Raw genomic sequence first — 21,488 nt, 5'->3', positions numbered from 1 at the left:
GCCTTTTATTAGGAACTTTAATTCAGAAGCTGTTTTTCAGACTATTTGGGGAATAAAGATAATAAAGTCAGCTGCCACATCATTATAAGATCAGTTTGATCCATGCACAATTCACCATTTTTCTTAAAAAAAGAAAAAAAAATATTTTACACTCCTCCAAGGCCTTTTATACAAAGACTTCACATATTACTTTACTATAATCTACAACAAGGAACAAAAATATGACTCCTACTATTAGTATATTTTTGTATAGAGCCAAAATCTATAAAGAAAAATAATTATCCAGACATTAACAAAACATTGTACAACAGCTGTTTAGTGCCTCCAGTCATAAGCATAGACTGAAACATACAATTTCTTTTAAATGAGTATCAGTAAATTACATTTGTTAAGTGCTAGTGACCTTTATCACAAGTTACTATTTCCAGGCTCATATTCAACTTCATTTCCAAGAACCAGGAAGACTTACTATCTTAACTAATCATGTGGGTTTAATGAAAAAGGTTGCCATCCTCATTCTAATAGATCAGCAATAAATATCTAAGGAGTATTTTTATAAAGGTATCACTTACTTGCTAACTTCCTTATACTGTGCTATTTCCTCAATATAAAGGAGGTCATGTAGCCGTGACTGATAGTTGGTCTTGGTCAATGATTTGTCCAGCACAGATTGTGTAAATAGCTGGTCAGCAGAGAGAGGGATTTGGTATCTGGTAAGAAGGCTCTTCTCCAATTCAGTAGTTTCATTAGGCTCAAATTCTACAATAGTCTTAGAAGTAGAATCCCAACGCTTAGCTGTGGTTAGTAGCTGTTGCCGTGCATGCATCAGGTATTCAAGATCTGGATGTAGACACATAACAGGGAAAGGAGTTAAGTTCAAACTCTGTATGTGTTTGGGTTTTATTTAAAAAAAAAAACAAACCAAAACAAAACACACAAAAAACCCCAAACACTACTAAAAATAATCCCATGAGAGATAACAAACTAAATGCAGGTAAGAACCTCCTCTGCCTAGAACAGCTTTAGTAAGTTCACTGCTAGTAATTACCATCTCTATTTTTCAGATGTACGCAGAGAGCAAACAGGCTCTCAAGCAGTTTCAGAAAATGAACTATTCTACAGATAGGAAATAGAATGAATACAGACAAACAAGGAAAGCACTTTTATTTTAATAATTGCAAGTGACTTTGAAGGACTTGGTGTCACAATATGCTTTCAAAGCCTAACTGCAACATCATCTCATTTCAAAAATATAAAGCAGTGAAGAACCCTACAATATACACTATAAAATGTAGAAGGTAATAAAACAAGTTGATGAGCTAGCTGGTAAGAAATCATTATATTTTCAACATTGTGAAAGCCTTTAAAAAAATTCTACACTCCTGTAATAAGTGTATTCTGCAGACAATTGCATTACACATAGCTAGAGTTAGTTTGCTAGGAAAAACTTTGAAAATGCAACCTAACATGATATAAAGTTAGAAAATTAAGAAGAAATTAATTTTTCAGTATACCCTAATTTCAGGGACCACTGAGCTAAAATGAGAAACTTAAGACCAAGCACTGTCTACAGCCACCCAAAATATATCCACTAACACCACAAAACCACTATGACAACAGCGCAGCAGTTAACAGAACTGCAGTTAAATTGCAGAGCTGAAAATATTTGACATTTATAGTGAAGCTATGATATCTTAACATATTATCTCTGAGTAAGATGTAAGATAGGTATCCAGGATATCACACCAACGCTGAAAAAATGTACAAAAAGACATTTTCCAATTCAAATTAAATACTGAACATCATCTTGACTATCTTTATTCTAAATGGAAGGAAAACAGCTTTTTAGCAAAAGAAATCTCAGTTCAGCTTGACTTTGACTATAGCTTATCTTACTGGCTAATTGCCTAAGTGTGTTCACTAAGAAGCCACATTTAAATATCTACCTCAAGCCTGAACCATATGAGTAGCTACAGTTGTATGGCAAGTCCATATTCATGTGATTTCTGTGTTCAAAACATCTCACCATAAATGAGGCTCTCTCTGGTACTAATACCTCAGATCACTAAAGCTTGGTAATGACGTTGGGACTGAGTTCCTGTTTGCTTGAAACACAGCCATTTAGTTCCCAGCACTGGAGAGGTTTCCACTGGAAGCCTGACATAAACAGTTCCTGGCACAGACTGCATATACATGCTTTAGTAAAGAGCATTTTGTACATTCTCAGTGCACAGAAAACTTCTCTTAGTTCTCTTTTTCCACAGCAAATAAAGATTTTAAAATGCATAATGGAGGCTCCTCCACTGGAATATTTTAATGTTGACCTTTCTTTCCTGCCTAGTTATCTAGACAGGGTCCTGAATTACATGGAAATGTAGAGACCTCAGGCAGCTTTCTGTTTGAAAAGAACTTCTGTGAGATCCCAGCCCATACACACCAAAAGGAAAAGAAAAAAAATGGAAACGGACACACATCCAGCATAGGTTTTAAACTGAAACAGGGTTAACTTAGATTAGATATTAGGACTAAATTCTTAACTGCAAGGGTGGTGAGGTTGCCCAGAGAAGCTGTGGCTGCCCCATCCCTGGAGGGGTTCAAGGGGCTTGGAGCAACCTGGTCTGGTGGGAGGTGTCCCTTACCAGGGCAGGGGGTGGCACTGGGTGGGGTTTAAGGTCCCTTCCAATCTGGATTTGGAGGAGGATTATAAACACGCTCAAGTGACTCGCACCTGGGGTATACTTGAATTACAAGCCTATATTTTGCCTCTTGCCTTTGACAACTCTAGTCAGATATAGCAAGGGGGAAAAAAAAAAATCAACTTCTCAGATAGTCTGCTTTAATTAATGAATGAATTACCAGGTATATTCTTGTACAGAAACACTTCCTCTCTCTACTGACCTTCTTCTATGTGCTTAACATTTTCATCAATACAAAATTATTATAAGAACATAAACATACATGAACTTCCAGTGACGCCTTCAGACACATACCAAACTAAAAATTCCCAGCATTCTGACAAGATTTAGGAGCCATATCCCAACACAGAGTAATAGTCAAACTCCAGTTATCTGCCTTATTTACACCCTCTGAAGCTTTTGTCCACTATTTATACTCATATATACAATGAATATAGCATAGAGCACAAGACATTCACCAGTGTTGATATAGGTGCTGTTCTGCCCAGAAACATGGAAAGGAAAGAGACGGCATGAAAGATTTCCACTATTGAAAAAAAAATTTTATTACATTACCTTCAGTTGAAGCAGCATCAATCATTACTCGTTGCATGAGGACTGGTTCTAATCCAAAATCAAACACAACAGTTTGGCGAAAAGTTCCAAAGATTTCTGTGTTAAAGGCTATACTGACTTTGTATATATAGTGATCTATTCCATTCTGGACCATCTTTCCTCCTATCCATTCCTGACAGTTTTCTGGAACTTCTTGTGATACCTGGGTAGTGCCGTCTCCAGCAGATATTGCAACGATACTAAAATGTGGACGATGGGCATCATAAAGCAATGCCACTCGATACAGCATTCTTGCAGGCTATAAAAAAAATGCAGAGGTTGAAATGACAGTATATTGGAAAACTGAAATTATTCAGGAATATCTTCATTTGCAATCAGATAATGAGAGCTCATATGAACTCTCAACTTCTCAGAGCAGGTTCAAGTCCTGCCTGCTTTCCAGAAACCCAGGCAGTCGATACACAATCACCAGAGCTGCTGGGAAAAGAGAGAGAGAAGGGATGGTGCTAGGAAGTTTCTCCATTTTAAAAAGAACTATGCAATTGATATCTTAACTGCAGAAAGCTGTGGGCTGCATTCTAGTTATTATTGACTCACTTTCAAAAGATAAGTAGTCCTACCTTACACGTGAGAGCAAACGTCCATGTCTGATGAGACTTTTTGGTGGTGACAGTTACCGATAGCTCAGGATTATGTTCTACTCTCACTCCTTCTACACTTTCACTAAGCTAGATTAAAAGAAAAAGAAGATAACATTAAACTTCTACAGACAGAATCAAAATAAAAACACTCAGGAAAAGGTAGTATTTTTTAACAGAAAATGTAGGATTTTTTAACAGAAAGTGGAAAGAATGGTTCCCTAGATTATGCAGAATTGATGCAAGGCCTGCACAGGAATTAATGAAAATATGTGCTAATTCGGAGAGACAAGGAAGCCAAATCTACTAGATCATACCGTGTAAGCAAAGAATTGTCCATTTAAGGACAATTAACCACAGGACTTGATTTTCAAAAGCCAACTTAATTGTAAATGTTTAAAGTAGAAAAGGATTCCATTTGGAAAGAAGGATGTGACAATGAGGCCCAAAGACTGCATTTCCAGAAGACCCCAGATCTTACTGACATCAATGAGACTACTAGAGACACCAGGAAACTAGAATCAGGCTTTCTACTCATTAGTGCATTTTGCATAAAGTCCACTCTTCCCAGATTTTAATCAACAATAGATGGACCGAAAACTCCTTAGGGTCAGTGGTAAGTAGAGCTGGTCGAATGCCGCAAAAGCATTCTTTGAAATTCCAAACAGCTGCAAAGTTTGATCATATCTATACCCCGCACTCTGCGGTATTCAAACTTTTTTGAACGTTTGGGGGATTGGCTGTTCTTCTGCAGCTGCAGGCAAAGAAAAGGAGCTGTGCACAAACAAGAGTATTCTCTAGTAAGTTGTGAAAGCTTCGCCATTTGTTGTACTCCAGTTTAAAAAGTTCTGCCATCTAGTCAAGGAACAGGAACAATACCATGAGACTTGGCCGACCCATCCTGCACTGGGAATGGTAAATATGCAAAATGAACAAGCTGCCATTAACCCATAAACTGTAATTCACAAACTCTACTGAATTTCTGAAAGAATGAGTACATTTGCAGAAATCAGCCTAAGTCTCTGGTATCTTTGGAAGAAGACATAGGGCAGGATGGAAAGAGGAGCAAATTGGTTGGACAATTTCTTGGTAAGGAGTAATTCGACCAGCTCTGATAGTAAGGGCCAAAAACAGGCTCATCTGTTAGTTTTAAATATGAGTACATAGGGAAGTAGTACATTTTCCTTACCACTTTCTCAGGAGATAACGAATTCATCCATTTCTCAATCAAGGTTTCCATATAACTGCCCGAACATTGTTTGTTTTCCTTCTGCTGTTTTAATCTGATCAAGCGGGAAGCATATCGTTTTTGCCATTCTGTTAGTTCTTCCTGGGAATGTGCTGAAGTACACTGTGCACCGTACCTGCAGATCCCTTGCTCTAAAAATCTACATAAAATAGGAAAAACGATTATGCCTTGAACTTTTCGGTCTCCAATTAAAAAAAGAAATTTATCAAAATTTTACTTTTAAAGCTAGAAGGACATTCTTTTAAGTCTTTCTCATAGAACTAAAGGCAGTTGGGTCGATGTGAACTAATTTGGAAATATATACACGTACGCAGCATTTCATAAGAGAGGCAGCAGCTTCTCTTACTGCAAAGTCCAGAAAAGTATATTAAATATCTTTGAAACATAGAGGGACACAAGTCTTCTTAAGAATTTTCCAGCTTCAAAGAAGAAAGAATCAAGTGTTTGTACAGCAATTAACACAATGAGATCATGGACCATCCCTGAAATGACTAGGCACTGTATTAATATGAATAAAACACTGTTAATCAGGGGCAAAGGGTAGATATAGCAAATTTCCTCCAACAGTTACATTATTAGCTGATAAATACTCATTCAGCAGTTTTTCCTGGAGCAACAGTGACATCACATGGTCCTTTCTACTAAATACACCTACACAGAAATCATCTCTCAAAAAATGAGAGATGATTTGTAAAGAGTGTATCAGTCTAAAAGGATCTATTTTTGCAGAGGTTAAGGATTTGTTAAAGTACATTTTTCATTTAATGGCATGTGCTGATGCATCAAAAATAGTGATATTCCAAATGCCTGTATACAATTTAATCATTTGAGTTCTCAGAATTCATTGCAAGTGTGGGCAAACATTCTCATAATCTGGGAACTATTTTTATAATTAAATATTGTATTAAAATTATAAAACACAAGACAGTAGCATTATTTTTCAAAACTAAAGCACTAAAAGAATGGATGACAAAATGAAGAATAAAATGGCGGGGGGAGGGTGTGTCGGTAAATTCTGAAGGTACTAAAAAAGTATTGGATATATAGAATAAACAGCAGGCCAGGAGGTTGGTTGGTTTGTTTGTTTTGCATAAGGAGATTATAGAGTTAATGTAAGCATCACATTTCTTATAAATAAAGCCAGGCGGGTTGATCTCTGTCGGGATATTAAGTTTCTAGAAACTCTGTAAACGTAACCGTATTTGAATTTCATGTGGATATCTATGTATGTACTTATATAAAGAATCTCTTCCTACAGTGATGAGCTGCTGTAAAAAAGAAAGGATACACCAAGACGAAGTTAATACATTGATGAAGACAGCAGAAGGGGATCAGTGACTGAATAACCTTCCATAGCAAATGTACTATGTAATGTGAATTAAAATTTAAACTTTGAGCTATGTGACAAAAACAATTGACACCTGACTATGACATGAAAAACTTGCAGCAAAAGTACCTGGATATCTAGGCCACACTTGTATCAGTGGTTATAATTTGATTTAGTATGTACTTTAGAATGCTAAAGTACAATTATGATTTTCATGGCCCAGAGTAAATACAGCAAAAGCACATGGTGACCTGTTCTCATTAGCTACAGAGCAGATTTAAAAATCAAGTGGTTTTCCTTTTCATTATTTAAAAAGAAAGCATGTTACTTTAAAATTTGTCATCGTTATGCAATTTTTCCAAGTTCTCATTGTTCATATTTTTAACAGACACTTTTTTCCCCTCATTTTTAGTTTCTTATTTAATACCTCCTGCAATTCCATAGCTTCATTATCTAGAACAAATATGCTGTATTCCTACTTGCTCTATGGTACACAGGGGAAAAATAAACCACAGCTTCAAAAATTCATATTCAGTACCTGTAACTGCCTCCTCATAAGGAACTAAAATCTTTAGTCCATGGTCAGAATTACACTGTTCATATGGATTTGCTGAGTAAGGCACATCCTTCTCGCTGTAAGGGTTAACAGTGTGCTAAAGCTAATTACAGCTTCAGTGGAAAAAAAATGTTTCAGAGCAATGGTTGGAAACATGGTATAGACGCAACTCAACAGAAAATCATCACAAGCTAAAAACTGTAAATATCAGCTTTTTAAAAAATGCTGAATATGCACCAGATATGATACAAGTAAACAAGAGTTGCTAAGATTTAACATGTCTGTAAAATCATGCCAAAAGTAGCCCAAATTCAGGAATACAGTCATGTCATTTTAAAAGCAGGTCAGATTCCTGCTCACGTTTTTAAAACAACTTATTTGCATCAGTTACATATATGGCAGAATCAAGCACATAATGATGGTTCCTTCCCATATACATTAATACAGCTTTACGTTAACTACAGGCAGTACCGACTAGTGGACTGAAAGACAAGGCAGAAAGGGTCTTCAGCAAGCAAATTCACTTCTGTGTATTTGATCTTATGCAAAATGAAAATAATGAGATCCAGGGGGAAATTCTACAAACTTTTTTTTCTTTATCCAAAGACAAAGCTCATTTATCTGAAGGCATACACCCTATCTGCTGCCAAAGCACACTTTACCATACTTCAGTTGGCTAACACTGTTTTCTGTGGGAACTTTTCACATCTCTGAAATTATACAAATCAGAAAAGGTAGGGGAAAAAGACAGAAGCTGACCTGACACTAGAAAAACGGTCCTCAAACCACTCTCTTATGAGAATGGAGCTAGTGATTCCATTTTATAAACTGAGGTGCATTCGTGTAAACTGACTCTTCCAAAAATCTGTGAACGAATCTACTCCTGTTGTAACATGCACTTTCATTTTCCTGACCTCTTAATCATTCTGTCAGCAGCTAAATAAAAGAGGAAACCTTATGATCCCCTTGGACAATGTTGGTATAAAGCAATGACTTTACCTTTTACATAGCGTATATTCCTCACTGCTTGTGACTCCCCTGGGTGGAGGGCGGAACTGCCAGCCATCCCGGGATCCTGCAGAGTAGTCAAAACTTTGGTTACTTTTCAAATTGCCAAGTATTTCCAAGTCAGACAGTAACTGTCCAGGGAACCATATTTCTGAACACCAACCCAAAGTGTATTTGTACACAAGCAAAATTATCCACCAAAAATTAATTTTCAATCCTTAACAAGTTCATTTAGAACAAAGCTACAAAGGCTGTGAAGACAAGTTTCAAACAATTTTCAGAACAGAGCAGGCTCTGATACAGCACTTTGACCAATAAATAGCGACTTCTGCCTCCAAATTTAGTCAATGATGAGATAATTCTACCTCAATCCCCAGGGCTCATCACAATACTCAAGCTCCTTTATTGCTTTTTGACTACTATGCAGAGCTGAGCATTCAGCAGAATCCAAGTCTTCTCATTACAAAATAAAGTAGCTTTAGAATTGAGTTACATACCTTCTTCTAAATCTTCTACATGATATCCTGATGGTACTTTACCAGCTGCCTACAATCATATAATAAAAACACAGTTATAAGGGAAACAAAACAATTTCACAACAAGAACTGCCTTGTTTTCTTTCTGTCAAAATGTGTTTTAGAATAAGTAATACAAGAATGTTAATCAGAAATCTGAAATTAGTTCCAGTCACAAACATGAATTTCATATTAACCTAACAACTGGACTGCAGTCATTGATAAAAGGAATTCTGACAGGAACACTGAGTCCACTCATTGTTAGAAGAAAATTTTAGAGACTTTTACAAGACCAAGTTCCACCCTGACATTGGTTTAATGTGGACTACAGTAAAGTTTTTAAAAGGCCAAAATTCTAAACTGTATTGAGATCTATTTCAGCTTTGAATCTACATTAAAAATTACAGCCAAATCAACGACAAAGCATAAGAAGAAAAAAAAAAAAAAAAACAAAAAAGAAGTGGCAGTTCAACCAATATAGACATGACAGATCAACCTCTAATACAAAAAGAGGTGACTGAGGGGGCATTTATATTTTTTGACCAATTTCTTAAGTCACGTTTATTACTTCAGAGTCATTTCCAACAGAGAAAAAAAACAATAAATAAATTCTTTCTACTGGCTACTTCAAGAAAGTCAACAATCTATGAGCATCTTTCTCTATCTTCTCATACATCGTGCAAGATTGCGATGAAAGGCTCCTGAATAGGTAGGTGGTAAAGACGGACAGACCAATGGAAACAATAATGTTTGAACCAGTACATTCACAGTGACCCCGAATCTTCTGGGACACATGAACACAAGCCCTTCAGCTGTTTTCAGCTACTGCTCATTATTTTCCCAGTAATATGCTCATTATTACCTCTGTTTCAGCAAGAAGTGTTTTCAGTCGTGTCAGATCTTTAGTTACCATCCCGTTCTGGGGGGAGAAAGAATACGAATACATCAAACACATAAACCTTCACACGCATTAAACCACTGCAACAAAGCGTTTCCCTCCACACAACCTCCAAGGAGAAGGGCAAGAGGGAAAAATGAGTTTGACTTACAATGCACAATTTGAAATGACATACTACATAACAAACATTACGGTGAAAAAGGGAATTTTAAACTGGCCAAAAACTGCATTAGGCTTACAGCAAGTATCACTACAGGACAATGCAGGAGAGCGTATGCAGAACAACTTGGGGGGAAAATATTGGTTATGAAGTTTAGCTGCCACTCAAGACAAATATTAATAGCTTCAGTATTTATTGATTGCTCTTCTCCAGAACAGAACTCTACACACACAGCAGCCTTGGAGGCAGAACAGCCCAATGGAAAAGGACTCAGGAGATCTATGTGCCATTACAGCTTGGCTGACTGGGTGACCTCAGTCACCTCACCTCCCCATGCCTCAGTGTCCCATCTGCAAACAGGGACAGCAACATGCACTGTCTTCAGCGAGCACTTTGTACACTGCTAATGAGAAACACAACATGTGAGCCACACGCGGTATTTACTGAAACACTTCAGCTCCAAAGGAATCAATATCATAAACTGCCATTGCTGCTGTGGTGATGGATTAATTTCTTCTTAAGGATCTACTTTACAGATGACCAATTTCTACAGTTTCATAACTCTCTCTGCTCTGATGTAGACTATGTAACTTTTGGAGCTTCCACTAAAAAGCAAAGATTAGCCACATAACTAAAAATAACTGCATATTCAATTACACCCAAAGCAAAAATCTTTCAAAATTGAATTTATCTGAAATATATAGCTAAATGTAATAATTTCACACTCAAGTAAGTCAAAACTTTGATTAAAGGAACCCAAACTTGCAGTTTTTATTGCAATAATCTCTTACAGAAATTTAATTAAGTGCTACTACATTTGTTGGACTTCTCCATGTTTTGACTGTGCCACTGAGCTGCAGAAATTACTCTTTTTGCTGAAAACTTACACATTCAACAATTTTCACACTTCCGCTTTTTTCAACGTGATTTTTCACTTCTTCACCAGAAAGGCTGCAAATTGAACCTGTTGAGCTCAACTGTATTAGAGCATAAAAATTACCAAGTTTCAAAAAAAAGTTACCAAGAATCATTCTCTTATGTCACTGGGGAGGAAAACAAATGGATTCCAACTCCTCAATAAATTAATTCCAAAACTTTGTTTCATTTCTTCTCTCAGACAATGGCACAAGTCAGTAAATCAGCTGCTGATTTTAATATTCCTACTGAAAACAACTGTATCTAACAACCTAAAGCTTGTAAAAACTTCTCAAATCCTGCTTTGGGACGACCCTCTGGAATTACATATGAAGCCACCTTTATTTGCACAATAGCTCAAAACAAGGGCACTGTACATTTCCTGCAATAAAGAGCTTGTGGCTATTTTACTATTTTTTTCTGAAGGCAAGTTTCCTTCGACCTCACCAGGAACTTCTCGATGAAATATTTTTTTCATTAGGAAACACCAGCCAAACAAAGGAAAAAACCTTTTCTTTATGTAACAATAGCCAATGGCTGGTGCAGGGCGGGTGGAATTCAGGATATATACCAGACAAATACAGCTCCCTCTCAAAAACAATCTACTGATTAATTAGGTACCAAGATATAGGAGACGTGATCCAATTTCAAACTAACAGGCTCTCTTACAACAGTTTCTGATGTCGCTTACGCGTTCCTCGGGGTCTGACCAGAGCTGCTCTTGTCTGTGCTATGGCCATGGTTCCGGATTTACCATCACCAGCAGTTCATGGTGATGAACTGCACACTATTTAATCTAGATTACAGAAATAAAAAGGATACTATCCTTTGGAGACTTATATATGTCCCCAATTTTCCCCGTATGAGTCGTCACATAAGAGTCAGAACAGCTACATGGATGGGGTTAAAAGCATCTTTACAAGTTTTGACAGTTCAAGGGCAAAACAGAAGCTTTATCATTGTCTTTATCTTGAAATGCAAGGCTTCATGCTGTCTTAAAATTTATCATGGGCCAGTTATTTAAAAGTCCTATCAATAAATTTTCTGCTTTGATGGCTAAACTTCCTGAAGTGCATACAAAATGGCGTCAGGTGCAATTTAAAAAAACTAAGCAAAAGTTTGAGACTCACATCGTTCTATTAAATCCCACCAGTGCGCAAATTATTCCGCGTTCCCTGAGGATTCATAGCCAAGAACGAAAACACTTTTCACAATCATAACAACTCTGAAACACTGGTAATGCAACAGCCTAGCTATCCTGATTACATACGTGTCCCCATATATTTATCTTTGTCTTTTTCATATAAATCATTTTTGTTGCAACCTGCCAGTCAAATATATGTTCAGATGTTTGTTATTAAACACATTAAAAAAAAACAGAAATACAAAACTGTTTTTTAATTTATGTAGATCACAGAAAACCCACTTACCAGTGATTCACCCATCAGTGATTTAGAAAGAACATTAGACACAATTTGCAGCTTCCCTTTAAGATGCATGCAGCAGAGCACTGCACGGAAAGATCCATCGCCCTTGGCCAGCCCCTCTCCCAGCACTGCAACACAAACCAGCAGCCATTAGCCTCAGCACAGTCACATTTAAATAAATTATACACAGTTCCCCTTCACTTTTAACATGAAAATAATGTCTGAAACTTGGGTTGAATCCATGGTTTCTTGCAAAGACAAGTCTTGGATGTAAAGGAAGCATTACTCGTTCTTGTCTAATATTAAATTGAAACTTGTCTCTCACCATCTAAGAGATGTTGTACATGAGCTCAAAAAAGATTGTAATGTTTACATGCTAAAATAGACAAAAATTAAATGTGGGAAGGGTAAATTCAAATATCCAACACAGACACAAAGGACCTCCTCTTCACAGAAAGGGTAAAAAAAAAAAAAAAATAGCAACCAACAACCCCTCAGTAACACAAACATGCTCAGGAAGATCCATTCATGCTCACAAAAAGCATGCCCTGGCGTTTCCAAATATAGCTAACCTCCTCGTGGTCAATGCCTGCGACTTTAAAAGGGCTTTTATTCACTTACGCTGTAAAGTGCAGGATATAGAAACGATTGTTTGAGTCCAGAAATTTACAGGCTCCATGTAACAGACAACTTTCCTAATGCTTTCTAGCACTGGATCCGATAGCCAGCCAAACAGACACCTCCATTGACACTTCCAATAGTGAAAGGATTTATTTCACCATATAGACGTGCTTCAGACAAGCAGGAATAACACTTAATCATATATATTACCTGTCCAGAAAATGAAATGCCAGAGTGTCTAAAAAGCTACTAAGCTAAGCGTGCGAGTTGAAAAGAAGGCTGGGCAGTTGTTTAAATTGTGAAATTATAATATATAACTACTGTTATTGCAGGCAACATCCACATCCGTGTTTATACTGCTCCTCATGCAGATGCAAACAGCTCCTGTTAGTGCTAACAGGAATTTCACATTCACCACAACTTCAGGACTACATTTTAGAATAACAAATCAAAACTCCTCACTCAACACACGTTCACATTGTTAACAGAAATTGCAAGAAAGACTAAAGAAAAAATAGTCCCATAAAACATTTACATAAAAACCACTGCACATCTCTTCAAAATTAAATGGTTACTAAATCCTGTTTAAAGTGCCTCAAAGATTAGTCTGAATTCACCACTATGATACTGACCACATTTCCAAAAATAAAGCCTACTTCCCAAATCAGAAGAAGCAGTGCCAGAAATAGCTTTAACATGTCTGACAGTTTGCTATTTTAACCTCAAAGATTAGGTGTCCAATTATGATATTTCATATCATTAACTGCATAGTATCACCAAGCTAAAACACACAGTTGTACATAAGTAGTTACAACACATTAACCAGTATCTTTTGGTAAAGATTTGTGGAATAATGTAACAGATTTTAAGTTATCATCATTCCTTGTATGTGTACTATAAAGAACATCTATTTCTCCAGCTATTCCAAAATGTACTTATCATTCAGGTTATAATAAAACACTGTCATAGGTATGCAACATGTCAAGTCTTGAAAAAAGACAGAACAGCAGCTTGAATAAAGCTTTGTCTACTAAAAAAAATTGTGAGTATCAAGAAGTGTGAGTATGAGGTAGTCCTTATGCTTGTAAGTACAAGATTGTTTATTCCCGAGGATATTTCAAACACAAAACTAAAACAAAGACCTTTCAGGTTCATAAATGCAGATACCCTAAACTGTCAGACCTTGGGCTACAACTGACAACAGCACATAACAGGGAACCACAGCCAAATAGTTCATTCATATATTCATAAAAATATGGGGGGGAAGGGGAAGAAGGGGTGTATACAAACATACACACACACCGTTTTTATATACATGCATAAATATGGCATTAAGAAGTTGAAAAATGTTCTCAGTTTTAGATCTGGAAACATGTTGGCATGAATTAAGGAAATTAACACTAAACTGGACACTATTTCTTTGTTACTAATACACATTTGAAAGCTGTTTTCTCTACTTAAAAAAAAACAGTGATCAGTGCTCCTATTTCCACCCACTTCTATACCCTTCCACTGAGAGATGAAAAATAGTTTACAGTTCCATTGAGATACTGATAACTGACACCTATACCAAGAAAAGGTTTCACAGATGAATGTCAGCCATCTACCCCTATGACAAACCCATCAGACCTCATCAATGAGAATACTATTCATTAAACAGCATTCTCCCTCCTACCTCCTTTAACCATCATTCATCTTTCCATGTGTCGCTCTTGCTTTTACTTGCCACCATGAAAGACAACTGTGAGATTAGTCAGAATATTACACCCTTGACATATATCAAGAGTTAAAAGAAGCAGCTTTAAAAAAAAATCCAGACTATTTTAAGAATGGTACTGATTAAGCGATGTTCAGCCTTTTTAAATTTATTAAACTTTAATTTTACACCTACAGAAAGCAAGCTTACTTTTCTTAGTCATGTTTTACGGACCTTCACAAGGAGACTCGATGATCTCTGAGGTCCCTTCCAACCACTACGATTCTGATTCTGATTCTGATTCAGAGCCCCACAAATTCCCCAGACTATGACTTGAGTATCAGTGAAAGCAAATAGATTAAAAAAACCCCAAACAAATAAGAAAAACCCCACACCCCCCCCAGAACCCCACAAAACCAGAAAGGAACAATTTAAAGATTGTCATTGCTAGCACAGGAATGTCAGAATAGTATCACACAGTCTGTGTAACAAAACTGCGCTTTGAAGGAATTTCCTTTAAAATTCAAGAGTAGTTATGGAACTAAAACTTGAAAGGTGGGCTCTACCCACCTTTTCTTTCCAAATCTAACTGACAAATTCCGTTCCAACACTTACCAAACTCCAAGAGTTCTCAGAGAGTTTTGAACCACTTGCATTATACATGAGTAACAGAACATTAGGAAGGATGGCTAATTCCTTTAAAAATACGCTGACTGAATAAGGCAGTGAAACATGAAAGGCTCAACTTCAATGTGACATATGCACATTCAGAAGCTTTAACAAATAGGAATAAATGTAAGTACATCATCTTGATTTTCTCTGAATCAAGTCCCAAAATGCAAACCAAAATATTCACCATGTCCCTAGGAAAAGAGACAGAACAATCAGCTGTCTTTATTTTCACAAGAACCCTAACACTATCAATTCATCCTACATTTGTAGACTAAAATGTCTATTAGCCAAATAGCACCACTGTACCAAAGACATGCATTTCAGTTCTGGTACCTGAACACAAGTTACAAAACAGTGAGGTCTAAACAACAACAACAAACAAACAAACAAAAAAACCAAACCAAAATAACAAAGTAGAAAAAGTACTATAAAGCAGATACATAATTTTAACCGGGAAAGAAGAGCATTGTTAGCAAACTAACAAATCTGGGCATCAGTTTTAAAAATTCAGGCAACTGATTGCAATTTATAACACTATGTAATAAAAAATGAAATAAGCATACCATGCCTACAGTCTTCATCTGCTTGCCCATACTTTTTCTGAAAGGTAAAACATGAAAAGTTTAAAAATGTCATTATTCCAGTTAGCATAAACAACTACATGTTTGAATTACAAGTTTCTTAAAACTTTTTAGAATCCATTACTTTGTCTTTTCCTAGGTGGAACATGTAAAGAACATCTGTCACATGTCAAATATAATTTAATTAATTCTTAGAATGCTGGCTCCTCAAATTCCCAGCAAATGAACAATTTGAAAGAGGAACATGAATGGGCACAGGTATACATTTTCTATGTGTCTGTAGGTGGCTCACAACACCTAGGAAAAAATACGAAAACTGAACTTTCTTTTCTAGGCATTGTAATTTTCTTTTTTTAGACTTGCGCTAATATGGTGCTGTTGAAATTTGTAAAGTACATATTTTATTTTACTGTCTTATCAGTGGTGATTTTAAAAATTACTTCGTTTAGTAAAACAAGAAGAAAAATTTGGAGGTTTTTCTTTCCCCCCCCCCCTTTTTTTTTTTTTAAACTTATAAGCCTTCAAATATCTACATAATGCAAGTCCTTAATAGGAAGGTTTTGATTATGAGTATTTTTCCAAAGCCCCTGAAGACTTACTGCAATAATTTCACTATGATGAACATCCAGATAGGTGCCTCACAGGATTTTCAAAGACATCCAGATCAGAAATGTACTAAATGCTGCTAAGCACCTATCTGCACATTGGACTACATAAATAATTTTGAGAAGTCAAGTCTGTAGCAACACAACTTCCATTTCAAAAAAATAACCTTCGTTATTTCTGAACCTCTTCCCCCGAGAAGCCATAAGATAGGTCATGTCTTATTTTAAGAACTTTCCCAATTCTTATTTTGCACTCTGAACAGTCCAATTCAGCTATCTATTTAAAGAATGCTTAAAAATGCTCCCTAATCAGATGGGCAAGATTTATCTTAACGCTGCCCACCAAAGTTTTACAACTTGGCCAAACTTTTTCTAGTTAGGATGAAACTGTTCATACCCAATACATGAACATTTGGGGTGGACAAGGCCCCTGTAAATCTGTAATAACATTTCCAAAACAGAAAGGTAAGGAAAAATGTAGGTGCATTAAGCAGGTTATAAGTTTATTCGTAAGCAGTGTAACGTCCTTTCCTTTAAGAAAGTGAAGGTCTCTGATGCTTTAAGGGAAGGACAGGAATTGGGCAATGGCATCACCTGTCATTCAGGATTACGCCTCTTGCCTTGCATTTACTTACAAACCTTTACAAACACCTCAGTTTTCACATTTCCATTAAAAATCTGCCAGAGGCTAAAAGTTACATCTTTCATCAGACATGCTCTAGCCTAGGAATGGAAAACTACTATATGATCAGGTATTTAAAGACCTATGCAAATGGAGCTAAATTAGGTACGAACTGGATGCCTGAATTATGGCGTTTCTTAACTTTGGTTTTTGAGTGGTTAGATTTGCAACCTTAATTTCATACTCTTTAAAGATAACGTACTTTGGTATGTAATTGAGCAAAACTGTACAAACACACATACCCTAAATCAGATATTTTGCCTTCCTGGAGAATATTTTAAAGAATTTATTTTTTTTTTAAGTATTTTTCCTCATTCTTTTACAGAACTGTGATTCAGACCGAAACTAGAGGTCTCAATCCTGAAAATGAACAGATCAGAGAAAACTACAACACAGAAGCCTCATTTATGCTTTAGCAAGTGGGATTCTGTGGCAAACCACCATGCCAATCACAGGAAAATTCAGAATTTTATTTAAATCTTGACAGTATGAGATATTTGATTGCTCTTTCCAGTTCACCACATACTAGTAAAGAGTCACACTCACAAGTTGTAAAAAGGAAGCAATTCTATACAGAAGAGTCTCGATTTTGATGCGGTCGATTTGTGCCTGGCATGGCTCCGGGAGGTGAGCTGGGGGGTACTGGCTGAGGGAAAGGAGAGCCTCTGTGCAATGCTTCACTGCCACTTCATAATCCTGCTGCTTAAGAGATTCACATGCTTGTTCACATGACTTCTCTGGTCTTCTGTCTGCCATGACTCAGGGACAGAAATCCTAGAGTGGGGGCAGAGGGGACGATAAAACGTTGGTTAGCTGTATAATGGCAGTGACAACTTGCCAACCAACTTCCATTCCCATCTCAAGGTGCTGTGTCACATCCCTTTTGTTTGATGCCAGTCGCATTTCCTATCCCAAGCTTTCTTGCTAAGTGACCTCTTCCCAGTCTTTCCTCCATCGCTCCTAGCTCTCGGTTTTGATTCCAATTCAAGAAGCTATTTAAGCCCGCGACTGATTTTAAGAATCTAAGTACTGGTTTCAAATTTTAAAGTCAGGGTGGATTTAAGCACTTTGCTACATAAAGGCTTTTGGGTCCTCACTGGCAACACCAGCTTTGCTGTGGAGGTAACACAACTCATCCACCAACCGCTCCTTCTCCAGGCCTACAGCCACTTGCTCCGTGACTCCTCTCCCTTCGGAGCACTTCACCTACACTCAGGGGAAGGAGCCGCTCCCTCCGGCTGCATGAAACCCAGTGGCGATGGACAAGGATGAATGAGAAAAAAAATGAAGGTCAACAGGAAACCACTTGTCTCTTCCTTCTCTTGGTTTATTTCCATTTATGTGTGAGAAAGCCTAGACACTCCTGCCACACCAACACCTTTGTGCAGAACTTCCAAAGTTTTTAAACTTTTAGGGGGGAGGAAATGAAACAGCTGTGATAAAAATCTGTATACAAGACAGACAACATTATCTGTCAATAAACTTGACTTAAACCACCTTCCGTTTTACAACGTTTATATAAAAATTTCTTATGTACAACAATGTATCTTCCCAAAAATGAAAGAACACAAGCGTGAATATTTTGCAGTCACCCTGACACAAATCTGTGACATACGCCTCTTTCTTAACAATGACCTTTCAAAATACCACCTCGTTCATCCAGATATTTCTTTTTCCGCTAAAAATAAGTCCCCATTTCCAATGAGACTATGAACAGGCAAGTAGGTTTTGCATTTCCATACATATGAGTCAGTTCATTCATGGAGTAATTCTATTAACATTAAAGACACTCAGCCGGACCACCTAAGCACATATTTTCAATTATATAAATGTTAGGTATTCTTAAGCTGTTCATGCAAGGATTCTTTCTAGATACAACCAAAAATTACACTGATTTCCATTTCACTAACATTTCAGGCCACAGTGAATTTTACAAATCTAGGATTTGCTTCAATAGTAACACAATAGTTAATTGATGTTTTTCTCATGTACATTCTGTTTTCCTCCTAAGGGACTGAAAAGAGAGGATTTCATGAACTCTGCTGTACTTTTGATTTCCTCACTTCCTGGCTGACGTATAACCAACATTACTTTGACCAAAAGTCTCAGCAGAGCTTCTGTGTGTTTATTCCCGAAGAACTGTTTATACACAGACCCCATCGGAAGAGACCTGGCCCGCAGAGCTGACAGGCATTTGAAAGCTACATAATCCTGCCCTTCCCTCCAACATGGCACCGCAGAAAGGAAGAACACTTTTATTTATCAGTTGTCTTATGCTGGCTATTTTGATAAATATTGAACTAGCCTGTCTGAGGGGCCCAGCAGTGGCCTATGATACTCAAAAGGCCACCCATTTTCTTTGGCTAACTTGAAGATTTAGGGGAGCATTCCAGAGGACATCACTGACCCTAAAGAAAAACCCGTGGATTAAGTTAAGTGGAGTTAAGAGAAGGCAGGACCAGGCTGTTTGGATAACTGGGATAAACTGAGTCACACTATCAGTATTTCAGAGTGTAATTAAAAAACCCACTGAAGTCACAGCACATGGGACACAATGATAGATAAGGAGCCACTGCAGTGAAATTTGTTTTTAAAAAAAATCTAATCATAACAAAGAAAAACAGTATGCGGACAACATATGGCAAACGATATTTCATTTCTCACATTTCATTTCAATTCCATTTGCAGACACAAACACACACATTTATTGGGTATTTGCACCATCTACTTCAGACTCCAATCCAGGTGCTCTAAACTGCTCCTTGGAGGCACTCGACTCTTCTCTCTGGCTCTTTAAAAACCCATGCCCCTAGTTTTAGGCTGTGCCTAAATTAGCAATCAAGATGTGAATGTGAATTACAACCATGCTTTCTTAAAATCCAGACTATTGTAGTTCCTGACCTACCCATATTTAAAATTATTTCAGAATAGTTAAAATATTAACAGCCAAGGAATGGAGACGCTTGTCAAAGGAAATCTATTTTGAATTCCATAAATGTTTATTTTCAAAAATTTCAAATGTAAAACTGGAATTTCTACATTAATGCCAACAGTAGAAAATATTACAATTAGAATTGACAGCTAAAGCGTCACAAGGTCTGCACTATATTCCAAACTCTCTTTGCAAAACTGAACAAATTACTTATGCACTTCACTTTTTCTGTCTGTAAAACTGAGATTAAAATACTAAGCACGTAATGAAACAAATGTCAGGATTATTCATTTTCTCAAAAAGGCCTGGAGAACTGCATGCCAAAAGAATTCTAAATTCAAATTTGAGAAACAATTTATTCTAATGACAAAGTTGAATGCATCTTCAGAATTTTGAAGGAACAGTAAACAGGGATATTCCCACTATCTGAAGTTACACATCCAAAACAGGCAACCCTTCCTTAGAAATACAGGCACAATGTCTTATCAACAGAGCCTTTATTATCAGTGATCAGCTGAAAGCATTTCTGAGCTTTGAATCATCTCACAGCAGCACCACCTGCCTACAGAAAGACTCCCGATTTATGCACCAAAGTAAATTATTTAAATACAGTGCCTGTGAATTCCACCTGATGTGACCGTAAGCATCACATTGACTAGAGCACATTCAGAAGTTTATACAACTCTTCCTCGCTGGCTAATCCAGAGGTCTAGCCCTGGCTTTGTACTTCCAAAACACTGTGGTAGGAGAAGACTTACTGATCTTCATTTCTTTGAAGGCCACGTTGTGCTCAGCTTAACTTGCACAAAGTATCATATAAAAGATCTGGCTAATTCTAACTGGCATGACCTAAACCTCGGTGTTTGTTTCAATGAACTGTGAGGGATTTTTTTCTTTTTTCCGTACAACCAATCACTTTCATGCTTAATAATCCTAATGAATATGTCTCCTTTTGTAAACAAAGATGAAAAAAGTAACTAAAATCTAATCTCCAAATAGAACTGCACATTTCCTCTCCAGAACTGCAGAGAGGGCTGGGAAAGGCAGAAGGGACAGTTTGAGGAAGAAGAGCAATAAACAATGTGATCTACATGGTCATTTATTTCCAAGTGAACACTACTCCTGCTCGGTGCACAGGACGCTTTTGAAGAATTATTCCACAGTCTGATGAGTCCAACTTCAAAAATCAGTATAGGAGGAGAGAACATCGTGAACTCAAATTCTAGTGTTTCACAGCAGTTTAACTCATGACTGTGCACTTTCACGCTTCACAGCTTACCAATGTATTTCGTGGAATCAAAGGGTCCATACATTAAGATAATGCCAAGTTAAAGCATGTGACAGTTCCTAAAAAATTTCAAACAGATGCTTTTTCAATTCACTGTAAAGCATGTAATCCAGATAACTCTTACTGTACTTCATAAACAAACAGATTAGAGGGCACAATGCTGTTCCTATTAATGTTATTGGCAAAATTCCCAATGTCTGCCAAGACAGAAGGATCAGATCCAAGGTCTTGCATGCCAAGCTGACAAACAGTAGACAAGTCAGTAAATATTTGCATATTTTAACCAGACATTAACATCTCTTGTAAAGATTTATGCTAAAGCAATGATGTTCAACTTGCAGTCCTACAGAGAGACTGGTAGGAATTTACTGTCAATTGAACATACTTCAAGAGCCGCATCCTGCAATTCACAAACTGAAGCAAATAAATGAGACCCATTGCCATGGGGAACATGCAGGGGGAAGAGC

The 21,488-nt window shown here is 37.0% G+C and overlaps 1 protein-coding gene across 2 annotated transcripts in view; it reads right to left on the bottom strand.

Moving 5' to 3' along the window:
* The window catches only part of HELZ (helicase with zinc finger), a 70,049-nt gene extending 52,492 nt beyond the window's left edge, over positions 1–17,557 (bottom strand). For both annotated transcript variants that reach the window (XM_074160040.1, XM_074160041.1), the window contains exons 1-10: positions 17,348–17,557; positions 15,497–15,533; positions 11,948–12,072; positions 9,407–9,463; positions 8,527–8,575; positions 8,021–8,096; positions 5,079–5,277; positions 3,872–3,979; positions 3,252–3,549; positions 573–840 (exon numbers count right to left, since the gene is read on the bottom strand). In XM_074160040.1, the coding sequence (XP_074016141.1) occupies positions 573–840; positions 3,252–3,549; positions 3,872–3,979; positions 5,079–5,277; positions 8,021–8,096; positions 8,527–8,575; positions 9,407–9,463; positions 11,948–12,072; positions 15,497–15,533; positions 17,348–17,557 (1,427 nt within the window). The remainder of the gene's footprint in view (positions 1–572; positions 841–3,251; positions 3,550–3,871; positions 3,980–5,078; positions 5,278–8,020; positions 8,097–8,526; positions 8,576–9,406; positions 9,464–11,947; positions 12,073–15,496; positions 15,534–17,347) is intronic.
* Positions 17,558–21,488: the final 3,931 nt, after the last annotated feature.

The sequence above is a fragment of the Numenius arquata genome, chromosome 17 (assembly GCF_964106895.1).
Source record: "Numenius arquata chromosome 17, bNumArq3.hap1.1, whole genome shotgun sequence".
Taxonomy (NCBI): domain Eukaryota; kingdom Metazoa; phylum Chordata; class Aves; order Charadriiformes; family Scolopacidae; genus Numenius; species Numenius arquata.
This window is presented reverse-complemented; position numbering and strand designations above follow the sequence as displayed.